Source organism: Falco cherrug, chromosome Z (genome assembly GCF_023634085.1).
Source record: "Falco cherrug isolate bFalChe1 chromosome Z, bFalChe1.pri, whole genome shotgun sequence".
Lineage (NCBI taxonomy): Eukaryota > Metazoa > Chordata > Aves > Falconiformes > Falconidae > Falco > Falco cherrug.
The window spans coordinates 52,860,072-52,887,170 of record NC_073720.1 but is presented as its reverse complement, the minus strand read 5'-3'; the positions used below and the strand labels follow the sequence as shown (position 1 = coordinate 52,887,170).

Here is a 27,099-nt window from a genome sequence, read left to right as displayed (position 1 = left end):
CGAAAGGCGGCAACAACCAGGGCCCGTCCGGCAGGGCAGGACCAGGACCGGAGCCACCACCCGCCCCGCCGTCGCCTTGGCTACCGGGCAAAGGCAACTGCGCCACCGGAAGCGGCGGGCGGGGCCGGGCGGGGCCGGGGGCGGGGCCAGCCGGCCGGGCAGGTACCCCCCGCGCTGCAGCACGCTGGCCCCGCCCCAGGCCCCGCCCCTTCCCCTCAGCCGCGGCAGCCGCCGCCGCGGGGGGAGGATGAGAGGGCTCCGCGGCGGGGCTGGTGCTGCAGCCGCTTTCGCCTGATCGGGCCCGGCGGTTCCCCGGCGGCTCCTCCGCGCCGCCTCGCACGTCGCCGCCGCCCCGGGGCGGGCCGTCGGGGCGAGTGGATGCCCAGCGCCTGCCCGCCCAGCGCCTGCCCGCCGCCTGGCGCCTAGCGGGCACCGCCAGGGCAGAGACCCGCGGACGCCATGGGCTGCTGCAGCTCCGCCGCGCAGGTGAGCGGCCCGCGCCCGCCGCCGGGCCCCGCTGCCCCCCTCCCCTCCCCTCCCCTCCCCTGGCCCCGCCGCCCAGCGCTGCGGGCCCGCTGTCCCCCACGGCGGTGCCCCCCTCCCTCGCCCGCCTGGTGCTGTCCCATGGCCGCGCACCCGCTGTTCCCGCCATAGCCGTGCTCTCGGGTGGCCGTGCCTCCCCGTTTACTTCTCACGGCGCTGCTCTCCCGTCGCTGGGCACCACTTTGCTCCCTCTCATCACCGTAGCCCCGCTGTCTTTCGGCTGTGCATCCCCTTGCCTCACCTGTAGCACCGCTCTCCTGTAGCTGCGCACTCGCTTGCATCCCCTGTAACCGTATTCTCCCATGGCTGTGAACTCCTTGCGTTCCCTTCCCCCCCCCTCACGCCCCGCCGACAGCTCTGCTCTGCCATGGCAGTGAACCCATTACTCTCCCCTCCCGTAGTCCTGGTCTCTCATGGCTGTGAACCTCTTTACCACCCCCCCACCCCCCAGCCTTGATGTGTTTTGCTCCCTTCTGTGGCTCTGCTCCTCCCCCTTATGGCAGTGCACCTCCTTGCCCACCCCCAATAGCCTTGCTCCCACCATGCTAGGCACTTCCGCCCTCTGCACTGCTCTGCAAACTGTGTGCTGCTTCCCCAGTGGATCAGCATCATCCTGCCCCTTTCCCCCCAGCTCTGCTGTGGCTTTGCAGTCTTTGCCATATCCTGCTCCCATCCCCTTCCATGGCTGCAGCAGCATACCTGCAGCTGTCCCCTGCCATCCCCATACTGCCTTGCACTCCTGTCCTATGGCTCCACACTGCCTCCTCCCCTCTCCGGTGCCTCGATGCATCCCCCCGGTATGTAGCTCTGCACTCCCTCCCCTTCCCTGCAGCTTTTGTTTTGGGGTTCCTACCCCACCCAGAGAGAGGAGCCATCTCGTGGGAGGAAATTTGCCATGTCCAGGGCCTCCCCCAGGTCAGCCCTTTCTGAAAAGGGAGACAGGCCTAATCCCAGCCCCCTTCCCCACTCCATGGCCAAGGGTTCATTCAGGTGCCCTCCTGCATCCTTCTCCCTGTGTGTGCCTGGCCCGGTGCACATCTATTTCCAGGCTCGGGGGTTTTTTTTCTTCCCCCTCCCCCCTTGTGCAGCTTTGCTCTTACTGACTCCTCTTTTTTTACCCCCATAGTGGTGCTGCCAAGCGAGGCGCAATCAGGAACTCCACCCAGTGCTCCAGTTTGCGGCTTGGCTTCCCATTTTAACTTTCCCTTTGAACAACATGACCAGGGCTATACTGTTTTTTGCATGGCTCCTTCCTGAAGGCTGTAGGATGAGCGTTCATGACTAATGCTGTGGCTGTGCTTTGCTTGCTTGTAAATGTTAAGTTTCCTTTGGCTGTGTCACTTGCAGTGGCTGAATCCAGCTTCCAGCAGACTGCTTATGTGGGAAAGTCCATCTCTGCTGTCCCAGATGACTCATCACAGAGATGAGTTTTTGTAGCTCATCTGTTCAGGCAGACTTTTTTTTTTTAAAGGGCTCTGTCCTTCCAGTGCAAAACACTGCAGAGGGCTGTCCAGTTGCAATAGGGAACATCCTTTCTGTACAGCGATTTTGCTGCAGAGGAGAAGGCAATCAGCTTTATGATGCATGAAGAAATGACTTGAATTTCAGAGAGAGACATGTATGCCAGATTTTAAAAATGTTCGGTCACTGCAGTAGACTGCCAGGGGAGCTAGTGGAGTCTGTATTGTTTGAGGTTTGCTGGAAAAAAATGTTAGATGAACCTCTGTCAGGAGTGGCTTAAGGAAAGCTGTTACAGACTTGGAGTGCTGAGAGTGAAGCTGATGTTTTGAAGTATTTTCCAACAGTATTTTCTGTGATTCCTATCGAAATTGCTTTTTTTAAGTGTTTGGTAGGCCCTTTCTACCTCTTTGAATTGCTATTCACTGTTACGTTCTTTTCTTAAGTGAAAATGCAGGCTTATTTGTGGGTAACATTAGTCTGAAAGCAGAAGAATCAGGTGGTTTAAATATCTGGCTTCACAGGTTTCAACTAACTGATTCTGTTTTTCAGTGAAGTTTGTGTTGCGCTTTCAGGGCGCATGATGTTAATAGTACACTACTCAACCTTTCATTTGCTTTCCTTATGTGTGGCAAGATACAGTACAGTAACTGACCTTTGTATCCCATATACCTAACAAATATAAAATATTGTTTATTTAATTCCTTAGTCATAGGCAATTGTGTCTCCCTTCAGGAAATCCAAATCAAAGGCTAGTTGCTGAATATTTTATCATAACAGTTTTGTATGGTATATTGATTGCAAAAACCTTGCTACCACCAGTACAGCATTACATTAGAGCCTAATGTCTGTCTTATCCTCCTATTTATCATTAACAATAAATGCTGTGTTCCTCATCTACCGTTATCTTTATACTTCCCCTGCTGTTGCTTCCTCTTAAACTTTCCTTGAGCAGGGGTCCATCGGATGTTCCTTTGTGTTGCCTCACTTTGTCCTTGCTTCTCCCTGTGTAGCTAGCTGTATGTTAGTCTTTGACATACAGTCTCTTATCATGGATGTCTCACCTCATTCTTTATGTCTTTGTTTCTCAAGTTGATTTCTCATTACGTTTTTTTCTTCAGCTGTCTGCCTATTTGATCTTCATCTGCTAATCCTCAGTTCTGTTTCTGAGAGAAATTATTACTTCTGTTCTGATTTTGCCAGCCATCTTGCCTGATTACTGCATTTCCAAGTCCCTTTCTGATGACTGCCACCTCCTCATCTCATTTGTGGTAATGCATCTACCTGTGACTGGTTGTTGAATTAGGCAGATTTCTTTGACGTCTTCTTCTTAACTCTTACTTCACACTCAGTTACCCTCCCCCTCTCCCGGAATGCACTTCCCAGTTCCTCTGCTTTGCAGGCTGTCTGGAGCTCTGCCTTAGGCTTCTTCCTGTGTCTCTTCCCCTATGGAATCTAAAGGTTTCTAGAGAAAAACTGATTAGAGTTGGCATGTTTACCTTTGCTCAGCACTCTTGCCTGCTACTTACAGTGATGGATTCTTGTGTTTGCTATCTGCTTTTTCTGTCTTTTAAGTGCATAGCCTGACCCCAAAGCCCCATTCATTCAATTTTTCTGTTTTAATTCTAAATTTCTGGGGTTTACCTCTTGCTGCTATCTTACTCTCTGATTTTTATTCTGAGTTACTATCCTCCAACCTTAAAGCTGACAGTCAAGTCTGCTTGCCTTTTCCAAACTCCAGAGCACTTACATTTTTTTGTTGTACAGTCCTCTTTTCTTCATACTAAAGATCCAGGTTCCGTGGTCTGCTAAAATTGCCTTCATTAAGGTCTCTGCAGCCTCCTCCTAGCCAAATTGCAAGGATTTCCCTCCTCTTTTACCCTCCTTGATCTCTGCTGCTTTTGCTAGTTATCTGTAATCCTCTACTACTTGATGTGTTATTCTCCCTGGGCTTCTGTAATACTGTCCTCATCTTATTCTACACTGCCTTCTACTCTCTGATTATTATTTCTTCTCCTCTGCTGCTGTTTGTGCTTGCAATTCTAGTATTTTTCTTCCCCTTTCATTAACTTACCTCCTGTTCTACCACATTTTTCAACTTGGTGAATTGTTACGAGTGATATTAACTTGAGCTTAATACAACCATACTGGGCTTCCTTCCAGGTTTGCTCATTCTTTCCTGCTGTTTAACCTGTTGAGGTGCTTCAATCTGGATTACTTCTTTCTAGCGTATTTCTTTTTTTCCATTTCAGTCATATTCTATGCTCGCACAAAGTTCTTTCACTTCCCCTGCTGTAGTATATTCTGTGATCTGCACTTGTTCTTTATCGTCAGAACTGGAGTTCTTGTTAACCTGTTGTTCCTTTTCGGTGTTAAAACTGTGTCATCTCTTTGTTTCTTTAGGGGCATGCGCTGGTCTCCACTTACTTAGGTAGACTTAGCTCTATTTTTTTGTGCTTGCTGACTCTTTGACTGTCACCATCTTGAAGCTTGAGCTTGTTGGGAAAACCTTGTGCAATGTCAGCTACATCTTACAGTTGTTGTCTTGGAGCAGTCTGTGTACTCTTTGTTGGTTGTCATGACCAGATCTTCCAAACACTTCTTTGAACTGTAGTTGTTTGGCCAAAGTGTGCTAATCTACATAAGATTAAAATAAAACTTTGTGAATGACGGGAGAGAAATACCTCCGCTCTATTGATATCTTGTCTTGCAGTGCTGAATACCTTCGTGTGGCTCCAGCCCACTGTCTTCCCTTACCATATCTTTATCATGAGCTTCTCTGATGAGTGCTTCTATCTAGGTGCATCTGTTTTGTCATGGATCTGCTGTACAACAAAGCTTAAAAGTTTCTACACATTTTTGGTACAGATAGATTATTTTTTTTTTTGTTGGGCTGTTTTGGAAATGATCTTCCTTTCCTAGACATGGGGATCTTTTGAGCAAATGGTGCTGAAGCCCTAAGTTGATAAGATAAAGATTTAGAAGAAATTTGATTAGTTACATTAAAGAGGAAAAATGGAATCCGCAGTCAAGTGGCAATACTCTCTTCCCTTTCTTTTCATTCTTCTTCTTCATCAGTGTTTTTTTCTGCTAATCTCCTGCAAATCCAGTTTTATAATGAACTAATGATGTGAGATAACTGTTAGAGTTCATTGCTCCCATGTCACCATGACTGTTAGGCTGTGCTGTAAATCTGTTTGATGGAAGTAGTCCGTACACCTTTCTGGATTTTTTTGATGTGTTTTTTTTTTTGAGGAAGCAAACTTACAGTGTAACTCAGATTGTTCCGCTGACCTAGTATGTAACACAGCTACACAAAGTTTGCACTGTTATGTCTGAGGGACAGAAATTCATTGTTCATGAAATGGAACAAGCTGTGGGCAGAAGTGGACCTTAAATTGCTTAAATTGGAGCAGTTTTGATACAGAATCCAGTCCCTCTTCCTGCTCTTCTGCAATTGAATTGAAGCGGCTGATTATAGTTAAACCACATTTGCTTTGGCAAGATGTTACAGGAAAGAAGGCAACTTTTTGAGGTCTTGGTGTTTGTTTTGGGACTGGGAAATACTGTGTGTTTATTTTACACTTACATCTTTGTATGTTAGTGACTTTATCTAAGATATGTGAGAGAAGCGTAAAATCTCACTGCAAATTACGGGCGTGACTGGGATAACATGTGCTTCGTTTATTCTTGGTGATTTTAGTGGTGGCCTTGGTTTTTACAAGACTAAAAGAACTTCGCGGTATAAGAGGAGGTAGGACAGATCATCCATTAACTTTCCCTCGAACGTCTGCTGTCAAAGCAATAGAGAATAGATGTGGAGTTCCTAACTTTTAAAAATTTCATCGTTTTGATGAAGTATCTCTTCTAAGCTGTTATGGACAAGACAGATCCTTAATTGTACTTCAGCCATCTCTTAAATTGTCAGGTTCTTGCAGCCGAGTGAATGTTGGGGGCATCAAAACATGCCTATGTCATTGTGGGCGTGGGTACTGTCATGGAAGAAGACCAGCTGAGTCATGGTGTTGATGAGCAGAAACAGAATGAGTTGTGAATTCTACTTCCAGAAGCTAGGAAGCTTGATGTCCCTTTCAACACATTGACAGTAGGTGAAACTTCCCTTCTAGCCTCTGGTGAGCAGATACAGAATGAAGCCTACAAGCAGGATCCAAGAGCAGTGCTAATGAGACAGGCATTTCAGGGAGTTGTTGACTACTTTTCTGTATTTCTGGACTGTGAGCTCTATTTCCTGTAAAACATGAGGTGTCCTCTTACAGATGCTGTCACAAACAACTGTGCAAATAATTCCTTTTGATCTTAATGTAGAAAGAAATATTTCAACTACACAGATACTTGCAAGTACTCTTTCTAATTAATTGATTTTTTTCCCACAGAGGACTAGCTCCTTCTGAAGTTCTGACTTCTTGCAGCTGTGTCACATTTTAAAAGTTTTAAGTAGTGCATTATCTAGTTTACTTTGTCAGGTAATTCAGATTGACCTTTTTTTGATAATTCATTGATAGTTGATAGTTCATTGATAGTTTGCTGATAGTTCATTGTTGATAGTTTAAGCACAAGTTGATAGGATTAAGAATAAGCATGGAAGATTGCATCCTTACAAGGCATTTTTTTGATATGGTGAAAACAATTTTGGAAATTATTATTTTGCATTGTTAATAGTGAATGCGAAACACAAAGTTTTTTATTGTAATCTAGTCGGCATCTAGAATGCTGTCAGCTGTTAGGTTAGCAATTGTGAGGGTATATTCAGTATCATCCAACTGGCTGCTTTTATTTTTCATTATGAAGAAATCACAGCGTGTGTTATGTAGTGAAGTTGTCAGCTGTCTTCGTGCTGTTTACTCTAAAGGCAAGCTTTGCACCAGCTGTGCATGCTTTTTTGTCCTTTGGGCTGCTATGATTTTTGTTCCTTTGAACTTAGAGTGGTTTCTTTAGTGGGAAAAAAAAGCAAACCCAAAAAAACTTGCAAACCAACTTGACAGAAACTGTGTCTTTGTTGTTTTGTATTTGATTCTTTCTCACTTGAAGGAGCTGTTGGAGAATTGTGTAAACTTTATATTTTGCTTCTGAAAGACAGTTATGCAGTGTTGCCAGGTGACCACTACCTGCTGACTGAACTATTGCTAATTTTTTTTATCTCTTTTTGATGAAACTATACTAATAGGGTTTTTGTGTATATATTTTAGAGAAAGACCCAGTGTTTGTGAATATATAATAGAGTTCTTTTAGGTCTTCCAGCCACTTCAAAGTTTATGAAGCAAATAAAATTTATTGCATTTATTTGCCTCCTGTCCCTACACCCCCTCTTTTTCATTTTTCCCCCTTTAATCTTCAAGGTAAGCAAATTTCTAATATGGAATGAAAGTACAATTGTATGACGATAGCCTCAAGAACATCTGTATACATATTTAAGAAGAGAGAAGTCAACTTCATTTTGAAGTTAGCTTTACAGTCCTAAGATTAATTTTCTCTGCTGTAATATGATTTCAACACCAAGTGTGCAAAGTGCTGCAAGAGTCATATACAAATGTCATATACGAATCTGTAGAAACAAAACAGGAAACTGATTAAAGTAAAGGTCATTATAGCCATGTCCTGGGGATGCTTTGTCAGACTTGCCCTAGTTTGCTGTGGAAAAACTGCAAAATAATTGCCTACTTGTAAGGAACTATGGTTGTGTAATTAAGGTAAGGACTTGACATGTTATTTCCCTTTCCATTCTCCTCTCGCCCTTTACTCCATGAATCAGATAGAGCCTTCTTAGTGTGGGTTCCTGTTAATCTAATACACTTTCAGTGTCCTCAAGCACTGCCCTGTTAGTGTAATACTGAGTGGTTTTCTTGTTATGCCAGGAATTTTGGCCTGTAAATTTGTATTTCAAGAACCTGTGTAAACTCCTCCCTTCCCCCACATGTGAATTTGAAGTTTTTCTGATCTTCATTAGAGGAAATGGGGGGGGGGGGGGGGTAGAGGTTCTGAGAAGTTCTTGTGCAGATGGCATCCTTTAAATGTAACTCAATATGGCTATTGGATTCTCAGTTTCCAACATAGCTCTGTCTTTTGGCTTTCACACAGTGGTGTGGAAGAAAGCGTGTGGCCAAGGTGTGCAACAGTTAGTTCATAGTGTTCAATATAGTGCCACAAGGATCATGAACCCTTCACCAAGTAGGCCCTTGCCTTTAAAAGGCAGGAAGTTCTTTTCCAAGTATGGTAAATGCAATACAAATATACATGTTTTAAGGATTTTCAATTGACAAACCCATTTGAATGTAGGATGCATTTTGAAAGAATACTTAGCAGACTGCAATGTCTCTAGAAAGTGGCAAAATCATTACTTTTCACAGCAGGACTGTGCAGGCCACAAGTTTTAAAGGACTGTAATGTTTTGGTCTTGTTCTGCTTTAGGCACTTCTAAGAGTGAAAAAATTATTTCAGAGAAGATTACTCATCACACACAATGAGTGTAAAGAACAGGGGTAGCGTTTTCTATGGAATGGGCTTCAGCTTCTGTGGAGACCACTAATTGGGGAGTTTGGTGGTTTTTCTTCTGCTACTGTCATGTTGTGATAAAGCTAACACATTTGAAAGCAAAGTGTGTATTGTGATCAGACAATGTTTTACTAGTCCAAAGTTTGAAAATATTTTGCAATTTGGGACTTGCATTCTTGTAGTAAGAATAAAATCTGAGAATCTGTTTAATAGGTTGTTATACAAGTAGGAACTTCAGTGCATTCAAGTAACTTGGTAGGTGCAAAATACTCCAGAAAGTGAACTGGTGTTAGGTTTGTTGTTTTGTTGTGTTGTTTTTTTTTTAAATATGTATTGAACTGGATATTTTAATCCCCTGAAAAATATTACTGTGATATTTGTAAAGTGTCCTTACTTATTGCTGCTTTCTAATAAGTGCTTGACAATGTTACAAAGAAAAGAAACAATAACTAAATACTTTGAGCGTTAAAGCCTGGGCTTTTGTCTGCAGATGACCTTATTTTTAAACTTCAAAACCTCAGCAGGTGTGCTGATCGTGTCAGCTCTTTTAATCATCTGTGTTATGTTTCAAGATAAATATTTTAAGTTGTAGCCTGAGGTGAAAGCGTGTAATAAAGGACTTTTAGAAGAAATGTTTAATGTGAGCTGACTGAAAAGATGAGCAGAAGACAACGGACAACACAACATTTGTCAGATTCATAGGCGAAGTCTTGTATGAGTTTTCAGGGTAAACATCTTTATATTACATCGTCAGTAATGTAAGTACTGTCTTATGTGCTCTCAGTTTTGTTTACATTATGTTGAAAACTCATAAATATCATGTATGGAGTATGAGAAGTTAAGTGAAGTAGCAGTTGGACACCAGAATTGGTGGTATGCTTCATCTCTGAAGAGAAGCAAAGCATGAATAATTTACCCTTTAGTGGATAACTTTCAAAGCAGTAGTACACCATCAGAAAAGCTTTCCTGTCATGAACTCTTTGAGTTTTGTACTTACAAAGAGCAGATGCATCTCTTCAGTGGACAAGATGTTAGAGAGCAAGTGGTGATGTGGCGCTACTAGGCAAATAACGTTGCGGGTACTTACATGTAAAGTACTCGCATGTGGCTTCTAGTAAAACTTTGAAAGCATGACTAACATCAGCTTTGAAGTAAATTGAAGAATAAAGCATTTTGGAATGAGATTGAAGCAGAAATTCCACAAAAAAGGAAACACCACCGTAATTTCCGTGTTCTGTGATGCTGTCCCTTTTGGAATTGTCCAAAGGCCTTTGCCCTTGGTATCCGGAGGAAGGCTCACAGTGGAGGGCACTTGCAGGGAACAATGTATATCTGCCTTTTTTTTTCTAGAGATGACAGCTGCTTGTCGCTGTAATAGTATTACAGTGACAAGCTCATTTGGAGGTGGGAGACATGGCTTCAGTTCTGTAAGTCTGGGGGAATTCAAGCGTCTGCCTCCTAGAATAATGCTGTCGTTTGCAGGCTTTTTGGGATAGGAGCAATACTGCTCATCTCCAGAGGCAGAGCCAGGACAAGTCTACACTAAGAATGTTTTTGGTGTGTTCATGGAGATATTGACAAAGCATAGTTCATTCTTCCAGGGAACTGGCATAGTTCTGGAGTAAAAGTCTGGGTTTGCTGGTATGGGTTCCTCCTCTAGTAATGAATGCATACCAATAATTTGCTATATATTGAATCAGTTTTACTGTGAACCTGAAAGAATCATCTGAATTTGTGATAAACTGCAGTAAGCTACTGCTTGGTGCTTTACACTTGTAGCTCATGCACAAGTCTGTAGGTAATGATGAGTGCTTTGTGTGGGGCAGCTTCACACAGTGTTCTTGGGCTTCATGGTGCAGTAAAGTAAGGGTTTTCTATAAAAGATGTTAACATACTTGATGAAGTCATGAACTGAACAGACTTAACATTTCAAGACTTTGCTTTGGACACATAAACAGAGTGCTTTGATCACATGAAGATTTTATATAGAGAGCTAGTTTAGAGCTGCTACTTTTGTTCTCAGAAGTGTACATGTGCAGGGGAAGTGTGTGCGAGTTTTGCAAGGTTTAGGGTTTTGGGGCTTTTTTAGAAACAGTGTCATCCAGTCTTCAGAGTAACAGAAGATCCTAGAATAATTACACGCTTCATTCCCACTAGAGGTAACACAAACATTCATATTGGCATTTTCTGGGAGGCTTTGCTTTGTTCATTTGTGAGGGTGTTAAAAAATGTCCATGCCTTTTCCCTCCCCCTCAGTATGAATTCCTTTTGTGTAGGGTATTTAACAGGTTAAAAGTTGCCTAATGCTTTTGTTTGAAAATGTGAAACAGCTTGCTAGGTTTTGATTCTATGTGCTGATGCTGTTGTTCAGATCAGTTATAATCTGCTAAGTTGACTGTGTGAGCAGATAAATGCTCTGTTTTTAGTGAAGTAGTTACTGAGGCGTGTTTATAGTGAACTTAGTCAGTGCCTCTAATTGGTATCACATACATTTTAACCACTTTGTGGTCAAAATGTAGTTTAGGTGCATTTTACTGGCCATCTTATTTGCTGCAGTTCAGCATTCATAGTGAAAGGAGAGGAATGGCTGGTAACTTCATTTGATGTCAAAATGGCTGCAGCTGCTTCCAGAATAGGGGATTTATGTCTTGCTTTTAGGCTTCAGTTAAGAGTGATCCAGAAACATCCTGAACTATTAATGCTTGGGATCAGGACTGATTTCCTCTTCCACTTCTGAACAGATCTTAATTCCAGAGCCTAAAGAGGAAGACATTTCATTAGGACAATACAGAGTTACTGCTAGTTATTGAATGGTTGAATAGTGTAGAAAGTTGTGCTGTGTCTTTACAGAAAAATGCCATGCTCTCTGATAGCTTGTATTGGAAGCATTAGGTAAACTAGTAAATTATGGGTCCTCTTTTTCATATATCGCGTGCTTCATGGTAAAAGCCAGCATGTGATTGGGACTTTCTTTAGCTTGTAAAGATATGTAAAATGAGTAAAGAATCAGCTCATGAAATGGTTATTAGGAAATGCTATCAAAAGTTTCAGGAACTGTCTGGTTTTGGCAGTGTGGAGATGTTTCAATAGCATGTGAAGTTGTAAACTTAAGTTGCAGGAAATCTTCTGGACTGGCTGACTTCTAGGTAGCAGCCTCTATTTCCCAAGGAGAACTCAAGAGCTGGACTGTGTCTTACATGTCATTTTGTGGTGTGCACAGTACTGCAAATGGACTCGCCAATTCTGGAGCCCTGAACTTGCATTGTAGGTGTAAAGTCACCGTATTATGTACTGACTGTGCTCTTGGAGTAAACTGAATGCTATTCATAAAATCAGTTGAATCTCTGGCACTTTATCAGAACTGGCCTTCCTTCTAGCAAACGTAGATTCTGCAGGACTCAGTGGCAGTTTCCCACAAAAGATCCTGGTCAGGATAAGTGTCCTTTTTTTTTCCTCTAAGTACTCTTTATTAATGCTGTGTGCACACTATGGCTGCTTGTCTCCTATATAGATAGGTGGCTACACAGCCATTTCTGAATTCCTTGATTTAAATATACAAACAGCAGTCATTTCTGTTTACTCTCCTGTATTGAGCTACAGTTGCATATACTCTGAATCCAAAAGTTATGTCAAGGTGGTAAAACAAGTGAGAGGGAATGTAGTTAGGTGAATGTGGTTCTTAATGGGTTAGAAAATCCCATCCTATCTTAAACTGCTGCACCAGTAGTAATATCCCTGAGGATTTTTAAAAATAAAATAAAAAGCTATCCTTTCATTTAAAAAGAAAAAAACACCTGAAATAGTTGCAACTCAAAATTTTCAGTATTATTATTATTGAAACTTGTTGGAAATTATAACAACAAATTCTCCATATTTAAAACCCTGAATTAATTACAGCCATTTGAAAAGTCAGTTTATGTAATCCTTTTGTAGTAATTTAAACTGCAGGTAACATATTTTTTTAAAAAAGTATCTTTGGCACAGGTTACATACATTTCATTCCTTCAGGAAACTACTTGTTCCCCACCCACTGCCTCAGTAACTTAAAAATCATTGATTCAACATGGCTAACTTGGCAGTGATAGCTAATTCAGCAGCGATAGCTGATGCAGAGGTTTCATTGTGTTCCTGTGAGCTTAATGAAAGGTTGAGGTCAAACTCTTGCCACAGAGAAAGGAGCTGTAACAAAAGCGGAGTTACTCTTAAATACCAGAAAGCATAAATGAGAAGGACGAAAAAAAATAAAAATTGTTTCCACTGCATGAAGAACTGTGATTAGAACTTTGCCTTTGTTTTAGGTACCAGAGGATCTGACTGTACTGTACGGAAGGACCAAAGGAAATCAATGTTACTACTTCCGTGGCTTCTGGAACTATCGATTTGTTTTTTAGCATGGTTCTGTACTTAAAAAAACAAAATAAACCATGTCCCACTGAAAAGAATAGTCACAGACACTATTTTAAGGAACAAACAGGAGTTCAGGTATTCATGCATACCAGTGTTTGTAACTGACAGTGTAACACAATAGTTCTGTGAACAGAAGATGCATCTTAAATTTTCCTAAATTTTGTAAATTATCTTAAGAAGGAAGTCTTTGTAAAGGACATGCCATTGCTGTCATGATTGAGATACTAAAACCTTGGAAGATAGATGTAATACAGAAGTGAGACTAAGGGCCAGAAGTGGTTAAAAATTCAGTGTGTGTTTGGTGAGAGTAGTGAATGAATTTATTTTGTGACTTTGTAGTCTTTAAGTAAAGGTCAAATAATGAATGAATGTAACTGGTGAATGCACTGGAGAAGTTTCCACGCACTAGGTCTGTATCTGGCAGTACTGTAACCCACCAGCTGAACCAACAGAAGTTTCAGAAATAGTAAGTGTTCTGAAAAGTCACATCCTTGAAGTACGGTGTGAGCTGCTAAGGGGGAAATGGGCCAAATGCTGATGTGCCTGAGTATATAGGATCTGAAAAAACTTGGAAATGTAGGCCTGATAGTTTAGATGGATGAGTCAAAATGTCATGTCTTGTGTTCAGTATTCAACAGGAAGAAAGTGGCAGTTTCTAAGTGTAGAAAATATGAAAGCTTATTCTCAATGCCTGGCAATGGAAAACTAGATGTTTTGCAGTATCTTTGTCTTGTATTAAAACCAGATTGAAAGCTAAAAGGAAACTAAACCAAACAAATTTATTGCTTTTTAAGACAGAATGTCAAAATGATTCATGCACGTCTGTTTAAATCAGCTTTTCTGTCTTATTTTCTGTTATTTTTTACTTGAAGTGGAAGGGATTTAAACCAAACACTCAAGTAGATGATTATTGGGTCACTGTGTTTCATCTGCCTGTAAGGTTTCATCTAGCATTACTTACAAGTAATTTGCAATGATTTGTCCTGGATGTGGACCTTCTAGAAGTTCCCAGCACTTCCACTCAGAAGTCTTCTCTTAAGCCAGAGCAGCACAGCTCTTGTAACTGGTATCTCATGAAGTTTAACTTGGTTTAGTTTTGCTGGCTGTTGACTTTTTGCTTTAAAATTTTGTCTTCTCTTGGCTTGCTTAGCACTGTGTATGGTAGTTCTGGAGTTACATTAATAGTTTGCAAGACTCCTTTTCCTCATGACTAGTGCATCTTCCCATAGGATTTTGGTGGGACATCCTTGTCCTGGGTCTCTTCTGAGGTTTGTTTTTAGCTGAAAAATGTGAGGATTTTATTTGTTTGTTCTGGTTTGGGTTTATTTTTTGTCCTTGACAACCTGCATGAAGCTACTGTTCTTGCAATTTGTGTGTTCATATGCAAATTGGAACAGTCCTATACTCTCCAGCTGCTAGCTTAAACTCACTAGCCAAAGTAAAACCTTGTCTAAGGTGGAGTCTCAACATCTCCCTGCGTCTCCTTTTCATCCAGTGGCTGTTACTTGGGCCAGTTTTTCACTGGGTTGGCCTTAATGCAGCCCATCTGTCTCAGCAGTAGCTTCATTTTCTTCTTCCTGAAGCACATGATCTAATCACTACAAGATTTTAGAATTTCTTCATGCCGTCTTTCTCATGATGTTTCAAAAGCCTCTGTTGATGGCAAATTCCATCTTCATCCTGATTTCATTCACATCTTTGCTACATGCCCACAGCTTGATTTTCCATATATGTAGTACTGCAGATGTTCTTTACTTGGCCTCTTGCTTCAGTGACATCACTCCCAAATTCTACATTGCGTGAGACATTTTGTTTAAAAATAATTCTCTGTTAACTCCTTGCATCAGCAGTTTTCTGCTGACATGCTGTATTTTTACCCTTTTTTTGTGCTCTTATGTGTGTGTTGCAGTCTGGTTGGGGCAGGTGAGTGCTTGTATTGTAGCGTCCAGTACAGTTGTTACTGTTAACAGTGAAAGTGGTAGTCAGTGGGTTTGTGTTATGATTATGCAGAAGAGACATAAATTCAGACCACCTATTTGGTGCTGCAAGTGTATATTTTGGAAGGGAGGAAGAAATCTGGAGGGAGGATGGGTTCTGCATTTCTTTTGAAGTGATTGGATGCAATGAATACCAAGAAAATAGCCGCTTTTTATTTTGCATTTGCATACAAGCACTTGCTGTCTTGAGCCATGCAGCTCTTAATTGAGCTAGCCAACAGCTAATGTGCTGGCATTCTTCATGCTTCTCTTCTGCAAGAGAAAGCCCAACTTTAGACATCCAACTTTCCGGGTGTGGAATTCAGACATTTGTAAAATTGTGCCTCACCCAATAGCATTTGTTTTTGAGAAGCATTAAGTTTGCTGAGTCTTCTGCAAAATGGACAGATGTCAACTTCTGAACATGCTCATTTGGGTTGTTGAGTAAATAACTCTTAAAATCAGCACAGAATGTCTGTTCTGGGCAGAAGAAGTGTTCCCAACCCACAAGATTTTCTGGGAGAGACAGGCTCTTTTTCCCACTTCGCGTTCTTGACTGATAGTGCTCCTATCAGGTTCTTGGTGCTGTCATAACAGTGCACAGGTAGTCCTGTACTTTGTTAATGGTAAGAATATCCACAGAAAGCACAGCATAAACTATGAAAGTTCTGTTTTAAAAGAAAACCTAAAATGAATCAAATGTTTTCCAGAAATGTTCTTTTTCCTCTACGTGTTTCTCTAGCATTCTTGCATTAGCAGATACTGAAGGCAGATACTGAAGGCTCTGTCTGGAGGAAAGGCTGAAATCAGAAGTGCTGCTTTAGGACTGCAGGCAAAGCATGTCTGCTAAAATTTTTATGGTATTTCAGTTACAACAGAGAGAAAGCACAGTTTCCAGACTGCAGAACAAACAACATTTGTTAGACCTTATGTTGGCCATAGATTGACAATTTGTGTTGCCCAAGCGTAAATATCATGGTCTGAGGAAATGTCTAAAGGTGTGGAGTGAACAGGGAGCAGTCACAAGACAGACACAGACACCAGCATCAAAGATTAGGAGGAAGGACTGTGAAGCTATGGAAGAAGGTTCAGGGGGAATCCAAAATGCAGAGAAGCAACTGAGAAGAAAACAGCAGACAGATAATGGCATCTAGCTTGGGTTGTAGCAAGGGCTGGAGAGGAGAAAGTTTGAACAGGCTACTAGAACAGGGTATTGCTCCAAAGGTGCATAAAAGATGTATAATTTCATACCATGTTACTATGCTAGACGGTTAAACTGAAGGTTGCCAAGTATGTAGTGTCTTTTGAGTTGCCTCCAAGGGTACTTTTTGTTTAAAATAACAACTTTTTTTTTTTTAATGTTTTGGAGCAGTGTAAAGTCTATGGACATAGAATTAATTCCTCTGTGTAACATTTGAACTGTGTGCTACACCATGGCGTTTCAAGTTTGTTTTTGACTTAGTCACTTAGTCCATTTACAATAAGTAATCCATTTTATTTACTAACTGTGACTAGTCAGACAACCTAAATCTTTGCCAGAGCTATTCCAAGGGATGTCCAGTGGCTTTTAAAAATCCTATTAAAAGATTTTGTTTGCAGATGGCACAGAGAGAATAAACCACCCCCACCCCAACAAAACAAACCAACCACACTGCAGTACCTCTTACTGCTCCCTCTTTTGCCAAGGGCAACTTAATCTTAAGGTACATCTATAGGTGAAATCTCTCTGCTGTTTGTAAATAGATCTCTAAAGGATCTAGAGTTCTTGGAGTGGATTTGGGAATAGGAAGTATGAAGCTTTACATATTGTATGCAATTATGATTATGATAATTGTAACACTATAAATGTCACAATTTTGTTGTAAATGTTAAGTTTGAATAGTGTGTCAGTTTTAAGTGTGAGCCACCAGGATCAGAAGACGGTTTTGTTGAATGAGTGTAGTAGAGTGCATAATGTGACCTTTTGGCAACTCTCACTATGGATTATTGAGTAAAAAAAAAAAAAAGAAGTTTGACTGTTTCAAAGTCAGATTGAATTTGCACAGTTTTAGTATATAAAATACAACATCTGCAAGTGGAACTTCCTTAATAAAAGATTCCAAAAGTAGCATGGAATTCCCTAATGCAAAGGCAGGCTACTTAAACTCTGCTTTTTGAAGCATAGTGCATGTAGGATTACATTTATCTTGTACCCAGTTTGTAGTTTTCTAATGCTAGTATTTGAAAAGGTTGCTTTGTGCTTGTGAATTGGCAAAAAAATACCTTGCCAATATCACATGAGCTACATGCTGCAGCATTGTTTGGAAAAAAAAAATCTACAAAAATACATACTGGAGCTAAAAGCTGTTGACTTCTCATCCAACCATGCTATTTGAATTCAGTACTGACATTTGCTACCTTGTCAAGAAAATCTTGAAGATCCTTCAGAATCCTGAGAGGAAAAAAAAATTTCAAAATTTGAATAGGTAACCTCTTTTGCTCTGTCTGTGAAGAGGCCTGTTCTGTATTCTCCCTATATCAATCTCTTTTTCTTCCTCAAGTATGAAAACAATGTGTGCATTTTTGGGGTCTTAGTAGACATAGGCAAACAGTTAGCATGTGGGAATTAATTGAAAAGCTTGTCTGTGTAACCATGTATTTGTAAAAGCAGCTATAATCAATATTTTTTTATTATTATTATAAACAAATTCTGATATGGTGGTTAGATTTGTGCTATAGCCAATGCTCATTCTTTTCTTAAAATTATTATTTTCTTAAAAAACTTCTTGCCTGTATGGTAAATTGACTTTTTTTAACAGATTTTAACTACCTTAGCAGAGTATACACACTTAAGAAATTTTATGTCTTTATACTTTGCAATAGAGCCTCCATCATTGAGTATTTCAATCTTTTAAATACACAACTTTCCTTTCTGGCACCTGGGTGATACAGACTTGATTTCTTTGCTGAAATGTTAAGCCCAGCTGCCTCTTGGCAGGTAGAAAACTGTTCATGTAACAGCAATTTATTACCTCCTTCCTATGTACACTGTACTTGTTAAACCTGACAATAGTATTTTAAAACTTGGGAGCTTTTAAAAGTTTAACTTTTTTTTGTTATTGGAAAGCAGATTCCTGGAAGGTAGCTGTGGAGGACTACAATAGCAAATATTGTTGATTCTGTGCCATTAGCTTCTCTCATCTGTTAGGAAAAAAAAATACAAATGAAAATAACCTGTTTTTTGGATAAATACCTGTAAATTTCTGGGTAAATGTCCTGTGTTCTAGGTAAATAATTCTTTGTCAATCAAGTTTCCAGTGGAGGCTCTTCTTTGAAGTATCTTTCGTGAGCCTTACTCTTTAAGTTTTTTGACTAAGCTGCTTCGGCTGTATTTGAGTTTAAAGGTAAATCCTGTGTTAATGCCCTGGGGAGTCATTTTCTGCCTTTCTCTGTTATGAGCAGAAGACAAAGTTTTGTTAAACCTCATCTCTCTCTTCTCATGTAAGAGCTCCAAGCGAGAGTGGAAGCCTCTGGAGGACCACAGCTGCACAGATGTACCATGGCTGCTCTTATTCATCCTCTTCTGCATAGGAATGGTGAGTAGAACTCTGTGAATGTCTTCTTACATATTCTTATATAGTTTACAAGTTTGCATTCATTAGAGGTTTTAAAATCCTCTAGTAACTTAATCACTGGGTAAGGCCAAGGTATGCTGTCGTAGGAACCATCAGTACAACAGAAATGGGTAATACGTACATATCAAAGGTATTTGGTAAGGATCCATAATTTAATGTTTGTGCCAGTTTTTGCTTCACCTCCTCTTCCTCTGAAACTCCAGTTTCATTTGTAAGTCATTTTCAGTGTGGCTCTGAAGTATCACTTGACTCAGTTCCTTATGGGACTGTGCATGTCCCAGAAATGATAGCTTTGAATCTAGTAAATCGTTCTGCTATTTGCTAATATGAATTAAATGACAGTAAATTTCTTGCTGAGGAACAAAGATTCTGAATGTCAAACAGTTGACACTTTTTTGTGTGTGTGTGTGGAATGCTTAGTAGAAGCACCTACTAATAACAACTGTATTACTAATACTAAGATCTTACCAAGTTATCCAGGCTTTGTCCTGTGTGATGGAATGGTTACTTCTCTCAAAGCAGCCTCACAAGACTATACACTTTATATTAAAAAATCCAAGAGCTGTAGATCAGTGAAAACTAGAAATACACTTTTTTTCATCTTGTTTTGTTTCATGGACCTATGTATGCTGTTCTTTCTAAACAGAGAATGTCTGTCACTGTCTTGTACTGCTGTCTTGCAAGCAGTAGCCCTTAAGAGTTTGGGACTTCTGTGCTGTCAGCTTTATTTTCTACTGTACCTTGGTTTCTGGTCTTTGGAATTATTCCTTTGAAAAATTTATTTTTCTTTCCCCAGAGGATTGTCATTGGCTGTGCTTCAAGTGCAAAGATGAAACTATTTTGTTTAAATCATATGAACTATATTGTCACTGTAATGTGAATTTCTTAAAATCATAAAAAGCACAAGTACTTCCTGAAACAAGCAGCTCTTTTTTTGTGGTTGTTTTTTTCTGCCTTTCTTGATGTCCTCTGGTTATTCAGTCTATACCTACCTGTTGCCCCAATTATAAATTAGTCTGCTGTGTGTGAATGTTGCAGGTTTTCCTGTCTAAGCAATATGGTACACAATGCACTTACCCTTTCGAGTCAAATACCCTGTTAGTCACTGTTCTAGGGGACTTTACTTGGAGGGTTGGGTACCGTTATGGGTCGAGAGGACATCCACACGGTGTTGTAAATTAGCTTAGATGAGGAATTGAATGATTTCCCTTAACCTGTGTATATGGAAAAAAAACATTACTGAACCAGCAAAGAACCTGAGTGCTATTGCATGTAAAATGCCTGCTAGTATGTCTTTCACAGAATGGCAAGGATCTGAGAAATTGAAAATGAGTGCTGGTAGTTACTACTTGTGGTATCCTTTTGCTTACTTTCCCCTTGTTCTCACTTTGATATTAAGTCTGTAAGTGCTTTAGTGCATTGGCAAGAGAAGGATAATTCCCAGCTCGCTGTCTGGAGTTTCTGTATAGCCCGTCCATCAGAAAATGTCCCTCTCCTGTATTTTCAGACCTTTAAAACCGCCCATGTTTTAACTGTGCCATGCAGACTTTATTACCTGGTATCATCATCTCATCTGATCCTGTCACTTCTATCTGTTGCTCCTCACGTTTGTCTCAGCTGTTTACTCTGCTGCTCCTTCTTAAATCTTAGCTTGCTTCATCTGTAAAAACAGTTCATTGATGGTAGTGGAGTGAGCTGATGGTTCACTTCTCCCTGTCAGTGGTGTTGCTGGAGAGCTAATTATTCTTTTGGGCGAGTCTCCTGTTTGCATAATCACTGCCTTGATCTTGGTTTTGCTAGTGAAGTGTCTCAAGTTCACAGCAAGACCTGCCTGACATTGGGTATTTTCCACATTACTCTGAGTCATTTTGCATTGTCTTGCTCTGTGGCTGTTCCTTTCCTGCATTTGAACCCAGCATCTGGAACCATAGTGGCCCTGATCTGAGCACTTTCTTGAGAGGATTTCTTTAAAAGGAACTTAATTCAGATAGGGTTCCTTATTCTAGCTAATCTTTGAAAGCACATAATTTGAAGGAAAAAAGTAATGATCTTAAAGCAAGAAAATCTGGACTGCCTTGAGTCCTCTAAGATGCATACTAACCCTTAACAACACCAGCTCTTCTTGTAGCTCTCCTTCACTGCCTGCCCTTGGCCCCCCTTCTGCTTCATGCATCGCTTCCTGACAATTTTTCTCAAAAACACGTTCAAGATTCTTAACTGTGCTTGGATAATATGCAATGTTAGATATCTGAGTCCTCTTTTGGCTTGTATTAAATTTTATAATTACACAGCATTCTCTCGGATGGTCCTTGTCTTTCCTTTTTTCAGTCTGAAGGAATTTTTAAAGAAACTCTGCTTAGAAGTGAATGAATTAAACTGACTTTTCCCAACTGTCAAACAGAACGTTACTAAACTGTGGGGGTTTTTCTTCTCCAGGGTTTTATCTGTGGCTTTTCAATAGCCACAGGAGCAGCTGCAAGACTGCTTTCAGGATATGACAGTTATGGAAATATTTGTGGACAGAAAAATGTCAAGGTGGAGGGAGTCGTCAACAGTGGTCTGGACCTCACACACAAGAAGTGAGTATGTGATCAAATTGCTTCATTCTGTAAACCAGGAAGGGCAAAACCTTTCTTCCTTTGAGAGTGGTTTTCAATTAAATGGACAAGTAGGAATGAGCTAGCCTATCCCTTTTCCCTTCCCCAGTTTTCTCACGTAGAGAACAGCAATCCTTTGTAACAACCAGTAACAGTACTTGGAGAGTATATGTTGACGAATGTGCAGTATGAGTGCAGCTAAGATGTTGAGAAATTTCCCTTTTGTAGAGTCTGCTTCACGTAGGACATTGTATCAGGCTACTGAGAATTTTGTTTGTCTGCTAGAGTTTTAGGTGTGACAGGTATTCTTAGATTTGGGAGCAGGTCTTCGATACCTGTGTAGAAAGTATTCACTTTTGATGTTGTATGCTCAGTTTCTGCCACTCAGTTTAGGGGCAAATGGGATATATCTGACATATTAAAATGAGACTTTAAAATTTGAACTGTAAGCAAAATATATTTATGTGGCTTGTGGAGAAAATGCACCAAACTTTTAAGCAGCACACAACTCTTACTCTGAGCAGTGTCATGTTAAAACACATGCTTACAGGTCAGAATCAGCACAGGTATTTCCTATCTATTGTGCAGGAAAACTTCATAGTGCAGTAGTAGTACTGGAGCTGAGTAACAAGACTTCTGGACTGACAGGTTGAAAACCTGTGAGCATCTGCTGAGGTTTGTCTGCCAGTCAGTGCTCAGAGTGCATCTGTACATCTTGGGTGACTTTAGAAAGTAAACTATTTAGCCTAACCTTAGAACAGTGGTATTAATTGACCAAAGAGATGTTTCTTTCACTGTTGATTACTTCAAAGACCTAAAATGTCTTTAATTTCTGGGTGTGATAGTCTTTTACTTCACGCTTTCAGGCTAAAAGAAAATCCATAATTTATGTGAATTATTTGGGAAGGGTGCTTTCCTGAGATTTGCTTATTTTGAGTTGCTAGACTGAAGATTTCTAAATATCTGGTTTAAGATTTAATGTGGCTAGGTAGTTGGTGTGTTACCGGAAGAATCTGAGCGAAATAAAATAACTTGAAACTTTTTACAGATTCCATCTGTCAAAAGAGTAATTTCTTAATCTAATCACAGCTTCAGGGAGGGTTGAAGGGTTTAGAACTTAACACAGCATAATTTTCCTGGGTTTTTGTACTTAAATATTTTCTAAAATAAGGTGTATTCAGTATGAAATTGTCATTCTTGTGGTGTGAGAGAAAATGCGCATTTTAAAATTCTTATATAAGTTTAAATTTGAAAGAAATGGTGTCTGAGTTTGTGTGAAGGCAGAGAAACTCGGATACCTTATTGAAATATAACAATTGATAGTGTGATAGTATACATGTGACAGAAATTAGGCCATCATGAGGAGAAATACGTACCACTAAGTGATTTCCTCATGTAAATGCAAGATCAAAGGACAGCAAATAAAAATAGGCTGTTCTAAACACAGTTAATAAACAACAACCCATTGCTTGTCAAAGTGTTATTAACGTTCAAAAGAATTATGTTTTCATAATAAAGGTATCATGGCTTGATTCATTACCTAAGCAAATGAATGGGATATGCTCATATCAACATCAATGGACTTTGTAATCTCTGTTTGGTTGAGAGTGAGGGAAAACCTTCTGCCAAGGCAGATTCTGTAACTCTTCACAGTGAAGTGCCTCTGGTACAGTCCAGGGTTACAGAGCTTTGGAAGAGACCAGTTCTTATATAAATGAGTGATCCTTCCCATTTGTACAGCCTATAGCTTTTTAGTTTCTTCTGAAAAACTGCCAAGCAAATTATCTGCTTTGCATCTGTCTCTAGCAGATGGGGTTCCTGCAGTGTCTGTGGTATGGTTCATGGGAGTATTTCATGCTATTTTACAGGAGTACTTTCCAAACAGATTGTAAACATAAACCCTTCATCCTGCTTGTACATTTTGGTTTGTCTAGAGAAGGAAAGGGCTTTAAGCTCCACAAATGTGGTTCTGGAAACATGAAGTTATTCTCATTTCATTCTGCTTGCAGGGTAATTCTGCAACTCTCATTTCCCAGTCCAAGGAAGAAATCATCTGTATCTGTAAATCATCTGTAAAAATAACAGTTTTTTCCCTGTAAATGACAGCGACCTTTAGGCACTGTAATGAGGAAGTGAAATGGATGTGGTCTGTGTGGATATGGAAATCTGGTTGGTAATGGTGAAGAGCAGAGTCCTCACAGTTATATGATTTGACCCATGTGCATTATATATGCTGAAACCAGTGAGATGAAGTGTTGGGAAGGAGGATTTTTACAGTCTGGTCTCGTCAACAAAGTATGAATCAAGCATCTTTTTATTTTTACAACGAGAACACAGTACAGCTTTAATAGGCTGTGCTCTAGAGTCAGACATGGGATTATCGTCTAGCCCTGGCAGTGAATTCTCATTAAACCTATCTGCCTCAGATAAGCTTCTTTTCAAGTTCTGGCAGTTATAAGTGGGTTAAAAAATTTACCTTTTATTTACAAATTAATGATGACTATGGCAGCCAAATATAAGTCTCTGAAATGCTAGTTCAGTCTGAATTATTTTTTTATCACCCATACTTTGCCACTTGGATAAAATCCAGTTTGTGCTGTTCACTCAAGTACAAGGAGATGTGCATGTGCTGCTATAGGGAAGAGTTACGGTGGTATTCCACCTTAATAAATGCCTTTGACTCAGGAAAATCCTTGGGGCTTAGGTAGTGGGAAAACCCAGGGAGAGTTTGCAGCACACATGGTTGAGTGAAACTGTATATGCCCTACCCATAATTTGTTTAGAGATGTGATCACTTAAAACTCACTTCTCCATTATTGTGATAAGGCGCTTGTAGATCACAGCAAAGGTTTTCTGTAAAGTACTCATTTGCCTATAAAGAGGTGCCTTGAGGGTTGACAGAAAATCAGTGACACTGCTAAATCTAAGAGCATACAAAGTACATGAAGGTAAGATAGGCTTGTTTGTATGACTTGCCACAGTGCTTCCAGAATAAGCTGCAGTGTACAAAATAATGATGCCTTTTGTCTTCCTGTTTTGCAAGGTGTCTTTACTGTATTTCTCATGGGCATGAATAGGCAATAGGATACTTGTCTAGTAAGCTACTAGAAGTAGCCAAAATTTGGTGAGAAGCCAAAATTGTTGAAGCTTTTTTTTTAGCATCTGGTCATTTTGAAATTATATTTTTAATTAATTGCCTAGAAATAGGGATTTTTCTTTCAGAAATGAAAAAAGAAATGTATTGCAATGTAAGCTCGAAATGGTAAGAAAGCATAAGGCAGGTTATCCTATAGGTGTGTAAAAAAAAAATTAATTATGCGTTTTAAACAGTTGGAAGTTGTACTGAAGTTAATTTTGAATTACGTGCCCGAGGATGGACAACTTCACCTTATTTCCAGAGACCATGACTTTTGCAAAGTTAATAAACTCTTTCCTTCCTTGCCTTCATGTACAGGATTCAGCCTTAAATTAAAGATGAGCTTAAAAATTCTAATTTTTTGGCAACAGGAGGTAGACATACTAAAAATTACATGCAGTTATTTTTACTCAAATAACTTTTTCATCATGCCGTATTTCAGAAGTTCTTTTAACCAACTTTCAATTTTTCAAAAAAGAACAAAGAATCATAGAACCATAGAATAGTTTTGGTTTGAAAGGACCCAAATAGGCTGCCCAGAGAGATTGAGGAGTCTTGAACATCTCATCTGGAGACATTCAAAGCCTGGTTGCAATCCTGTGCAGCCTGCTCTAGGTGAATCTGCTTTAGCAGGGGAGTTGGACTACATGATCTCCAAAGGTTCCTTCCAACCCCGACTGTTCTGTGATTCTGTGACTTAAAGACCATTTAGTCTACTTCCCCAACCATAGGCAGGGACATCTTCAACTATATCAGATTCCTCAAAGCCCTGTGCAGCCTGACTGTGAACACTTTCAGGGATGGAGCATCCACAGTTTCTCTGGGCAGCCTGGTCCAGTGTTTCATTACCCTCACAGTAAAGAATTTCTTCCTTCTGTCTAATCTGAAGTGATTGTCCACCTGTACTTGGCACTGGTGAGGCTGCACCTTGAACCACCTTGAACACTCTGTTCAGTTTTGGGCCCCTCACTGCAAGACAGACATTGAGGTGCTGGAGCTGTATCCAGAGAAGGGCAACAAAGCTGGTGAAATGTCCAGAGAACATGTCCTGTGAGGATCAGCTGAGGGAACTGTGGTTGTTTAGCCTGGAGGGAAGGAGGTTCAGGGGAGACCTTATTACTGTCTACAACTACCTGAAAGGAGGCTGTGGCAAGGTGGGTGTTGGTCTCTCTTCACAGGTAGCAAGTGACAAGAGGAAATGGCCTCAAGTTGTGCCAGGGGAGAGGTTTAGATTGGAGATTAGGAAAAATGTCTTCGCTGAAGGGGTTGTCAAGCATTGGAAGAGGCTGCCTAGGGAAGTGTTTGAGTCACCAGCCCTGGAGGTATTTAAAAGACACGTAGATGTGGCAGTTAGGGACATGGTTTAGTAGTGGACTTGGCAGTGTTAGGTTTATGGTTGGACTCGATGACCTTAAAGAACTTCTCTAATGTAAACAATTCTATGATTCTAAATCTACCCTCTCTTAGTTTAAAACTGTTACCACTTGTCCTATAGTTACAGGCCCTCATAAAAAGCCTCTCTGCATGTTTTGTATAAGCCTCCTTTAAGTACTGAAAGGCCACAATAAGGTCTCTGTAGAGCTTTCTCTTCTCCAGGCTGAACAAGCCCAGCTCCCTTAGCCTTTCTTCATAGGAGAGGTCTGCCAGCCCTCATTATTTTCCTGAGCTTCCTCTGGGCCCACTCTAACTGATCCATCTCTGTGTTGTACTGGGGATACCAGAGTTGAATGTGGTCTGCCAGGTGGGGTCCCATGAGAGCAGGGTAGAAGGGCAGGATCACCTCCCTGGTGGTCATGCTTCTTTTTGTACAGCCCAGGATACAGCTGGCTTTCTGGGCTGCAAGCTCACATTGCTGGCTCATGTCCAATCTTTTGTCCACTAGTACCCCCAAGTCCTCCTCTGTAGGGCTGATACTTCGTAAAGATGCATAAGATGCTTCCTGGGTTGTAAAATTTGTTTGCTGTAGGAAGTTTAGTTTTTATTTGCAGTGTTGAAGCATCTCTAACAATATGATTACTTTGTTTACTTTAGTCTGTGTATTGCTGATGTAGTTACTTTCTTATCAACAAATTAGTCTATTGTTGATTCTAAATAACTGAAATTGCAGCTCAAAGTGTAAGTATTCTTCTAGTGAGAAACAAAACGTCTTCTGTGGTGACACAGCATGGAATTTTCTGCAGTAAAATCACTTAGTTTCAATAAGTAAGCTTTATAAACAAAAACTAAACCACCTTTTTCTCTGTAATGCTGTGCCTAGCATTTTGAGTCTTGTTTTAGCAGCTAGAAATTAAAAAATTCTTACTTCTCTCTTCTAAATAGACCATGGATTGAAGCCACAGATTTGATAGGTTGGTGTTTGCTTTGCAGCTGCCTTACTGCTGTCAGAACTCTCAGCCATGCAATGCAGTGTTTGAATTACATGTGTCTAAAGGTATGCCAACACAGCACACTTCTGTCAAAGCTGCATATGGCACTATAGTTTCATTGTATTTCTAAATTTCCAGACGTGAGTTAAAATTGTAGTGTTCATTTTACAAAATATTCTAATTTCTTCTGGCCATTAAAATTACAGCTTGGTCCTTGAGTTCAAATCACTGTAGAAGTGGGCTGTATTCTGGCTTCTTAATGCTGACTTCCTTGACTTGGTTTCCTTACGTAATACGTGTTAAGGGACATTCAGAGGAGCCTCCTGTCTGGCCACTGGAGCCCAGCCCGATACATCGGGGTCTCTGCCTGGACTGAGGGATCTGGATGGGACACTGACATAGCTGATTACATGGATTAGCGTTGACAGGGTGCTGCTTTAAACAGCACCTGCAATGTGGGACTTGCATAAACACAACCCCAAGCAGCTGTGT

General features: G+C 40.5%; 1 protein-coding gene across 2 annotated transcripts in view; it reads left to right on the top strand.

The window, feature by feature from the left end:
- The first annotated feature begins 212 nt into the window (after nucleotides 1-212).
- The window catches only part of SLC44A1 (solute carrier family 44 member 1), a 63,886-nt gene continuing 36,999 nt past the window's right edge, over nucleotides 213-27,099 (top strand). The window contains exons 1-3 of one of the 2 annotated variants that reach the window (XM_055699268.1): nucleotides 213-486; nucleotides 18,380-18,469; nucleotides 20,945-21,087. In XM_055699268.1, the coding sequence (XP_055555243.1) occupies nucleotides 460-486; nucleotides 18,380-18,469; nucleotides 20,945-21,087 (260 nt within the window). In that variant the 5' untranslated portion in view covers nucleotides 213-459. The remainder of the gene's footprint in view (nucleotides 487-18,379; nucleotides 18,470-20,944; nucleotides 21,088-27,099) is intronic. The other variant, XM_055699269.1, reaches the window with a different exon arrangement.